At 37.3% G+C, this 3,280-nt stretch overlaps 1 protein-coding gene across 1 annotated transcript; it reads left to right on the top strand.

Annotated features, from left to right (window-relative positions):
* Positions 1-498: 498 nt before the first annotated feature.
* LOC144997555 (AAA-ATPase At5g57480-like) lies at positions 499-2,342 on the top strand. Its single transcript, XM_078957451.1, has one exon. The coding sequence runs from the start codon at positions 581-583 to the stop codon at positions 2,198-2,200; it is 1,620 nt and encodes a 539-aa protein (XP_078813577.1). The 5' UTR covers positions 499-580; the 3' UTR covers positions 2,201-2,342.
* Positions 2,343-3,280: the final 938 nt, after the last annotated feature.

The raw sequence follows: 3,280 nt of genomic DNA, 5'->3' as shown, positions 1-3,280 counted from the left end.
TGTGATTGTCAGATTGCATCCCCTGCTTTCTCAAGCTTTTCTATTCACTTCCAGCACATGTAGCATCTATATGTTAAGAATTTATTGTGTTTTGCAATTTACTGTCTCTGACATTTTTTCTTCTTCTTTATATCAGACTGATGTTTTGTAGGCAAAGATCATTGTCTCCGACATTTTTTCTTCTTCTTCTTTATATGAGACTGATGTTTTGTAGGCAAAGATTATTATGCTGGAAGATTCAGGATGAACTTGATTACTATTTATATTATCTTTTGTACTTATTTATATTTGTTTTTGTTAGAGGTCTTATAAAGACTATCTTACCTTCCTTTACTCCATCCATCTAGATTGAAGTTATGATGTTGTGTTTTTGTTGTTGATAAGTATAAATATTTATTTGTACCAAAATAGAGGGCTGGGGATTTAAGGAAGAATATATATATGGAACAAACTCTTGTCTTTTAGTCACCTAAACTGAGATCAAGTCACCTAGTATTTATTACTTCCCCATCTATAAATCCTTACAAGTACCTCTCCTTTTCACCATCTCTATTCTCTAATCTCTACAACAAACCCCACCATGAAGGAGCTCTGGACAACCTTGGCCTCTCTAATGGGAGTTTTAGCCTTCTGCCAAACCCTCCTTCACACCGTCATCCCACCGGAGCTCCGCTTCGCCGTTCTTAAACTCTTCCAACGCCTCTTCAACTGCTTCTCTTCCTACTGTTACTACGAAATCACCGAGATCGATGGCGTCAACACCAATGAACTCTACAACGCCGTACAGCTTTATCTATCCTCTTCCGCCTCATCCACCACCCCTTCCGCAGCAGCTACCTCCTCCAACCGCCTATCACTTACCCGCGGCCTCAACTCTTCCGCCATCACCTTTGGCCTAGCTAACAACGATCGTCTCTCCGATGTCTTCAATGGTGTTTCCGTCGTCTGGGAACACATAGTCACGCCTCGACAATCACAGACGTTCTCATGGCGGCCATTGCCGGAGGAGAAGCGTGGGTTCACGCTCCGGATCAACAAAAGGGACAAACCTCAGATTCTCGAGGCTTACCTTGATTTCATAACTGAGAAAGCGAACGAAATCCGAAGGAAGAATCAGGATAGGCTGCTGTACACGAATTCCCGCGGCGGCTCTCTCGATTCTCGTGGACATCCATGGGAATCGGTGCCGTTTAAGCACCCGAGTACATTTGATACCCTGGCAATGGATCCGGCGAAGAAGGCGGAGATAATGTCCGATCTCCGGGATTTCGCCGACGGACAGGCGTTTTATAAACGGACGGGACGCGCGTGGAAGCGTGGGTACCTTTTGTATGGTCCCCCCGGCACCGGAAAATCAAGCATGATCGCTGCAATGGCGAATTTCCTTGGGTACGACATTTACGATCTGGAATTAACAGAGGTAAACACAAATTCGGAACTCCGGAAGTTGCTTATGAAAACCAGTTCAAAATCAATTATCGTAATCGAAGACATTGACTGTTCTATAAATCTTACAAATCGTAAAAAAAGTAACAGCAGTGGGGGGCGGAGCAGCGGCGGTGCATTTGACGGAGGTTCTGAAATGAGAACCGGCCCCGGAGCTCCGGGAGGTCCCGGCGATCCGGAGAACAATGGTAACAACAACAACTCCATTACACTGTCTGGTTTGTTAAACTTCACAGACGGGTTATGGTCGTGTTGTGGATCGGAGCGGATATTTGTTTTCACAACCAATCACATTGAGAAGCTTGATCCGGCATTGCTTCGAAGTGGAAGAATGGATATGCACGTCTTCATGAGCTACTGTTCATTCCCATCGTTGAAGATTCTTCTGAAGAATTACTTAGGGTATGACGACGGCGACATCGAAACGGAGGTTTTGGCGAAGCTGGCGGAGGTAATCGATGAGGCGGAGATGACTCCGGCGGATATCAGTGAGGTATTGATTAAAAACCGGCGAGACAACGGCAAGGCGTTAAGGGAGTTGTTGGAGGCGTTGAGGATTAGAGCAGAGAAAAAAAGGGTGGCGAGTAGACGGCGGCGGTTGGTGGCGGACGTGGAGGAGATAGCGGAGGAGGAGAAGAGGGCGTTGGATAGTCCTAAAGAAGTTGGTGGTGTGGCGACTGGTGGTGGTGATGACGTGGAAGTAAATTACAAGAAAGGTGGGAAAGAGGGAGAAGAGGATAATGGGATTAATTAATTGATTACTTTTTTTTTTTTTTTTTTTTTTTTTTTGTAATTTTTGGGTTTAATTAATTATTAATCCCGTTAAAACAGGGGTTTTGGGATATCGGAATTTTGGGTGGGATTGGATATTGAAAATTGGAGATTTTAGAAAAATACATATTTGGTCCTTCATCTTTTACAAAATGTTTATTTTTTTAGCTTGTTACATTAAACTATAAAACTCGTCCATATCTTCTAGACCTATTGGGAATTTGGGATCCCATAAACTTATTTTTAGGACAAATATGAGATAACTCAGCGTATATTTTGTCTTCAGATAAATTTTGGCCATTGTTATATTTAGTTATTTACATCTACTACTACTGATAAAATTTCAACTTTAATGTTAGAACGAGTTTTATTTGTTATTTTATTAATTATTACTAATATTTAATACGATGACTATTTTTTAGTGCATGGTTACTGTGTTTGTCTTTTTTACGTTTAATGTTTTTAAATATACCTATCAAACTAAATAAATACTTCTAAGTAATTCAATTAAGTTCTAGTCAAACAAACTCAAATAATTGAATTAAACATTAAATTTGATCGTTATTAATTTTTTTTGGATTGGATTGGACCAATGTATTTTATATTTATTTTATTTTTTAATTAGGTGAAAAACTCATGTATTATATGAGTTTATTTTTAAAAAAATATATGAAACTTCTAAACATTTGAAAAAATTTGAATTTATAAGAATAATTAAAAAAAATTGAATTATTAAAATTAATTTTTTTTTTAAATTTAAACAAATACTTTAGATAAATAAAAAAAAGGAAACTGATAAAGTTTTAATTTAGATATATTTAAGTTAGAAGAAAGTCAATTATTGAAATTGATATACATTTATTGTTATATTTATTGCAATTATTATATTTAAATATTGTGGAATTTAATAAAATAGAAAAAACCATAAAATATCATGTGGAAAAAAAATTTAATTGAAAATAACTACAAAATGATACGTGACCAAATTAATGAGAGTGTGACATATATTAAAAAGATTCTTATTTATTAGAGTATATATTTTGTAAATGTTTCCTTATTAATA

The sequence above is a fragment of the Lactuca saligna genome, chromosome 5 (assembly GCF_052625555.1).
Source record: "Lactuca saligna cultivar CGN05327 chromosome 5, ASM5262555v1, whole genome shotgun sequence".
Lineage (NCBI taxonomy): Eukaryota > Viridiplantae > Streptophyta > Magnoliopsida > Asterales > Asteraceae > Lactuca > Lactuca saligna.
This window is presented reverse-complemented; position numbering and strand designations above follow the sequence as displayed.

Coding starts and splice junctions, on each gene's coding strand:
- LOC144997555 (XM_078957451.1), top strand. CDS start 581: ATGAAGGAGCTCTGGACAACCTTGGCCTCTCTAATGGGAGTTTTAGCC.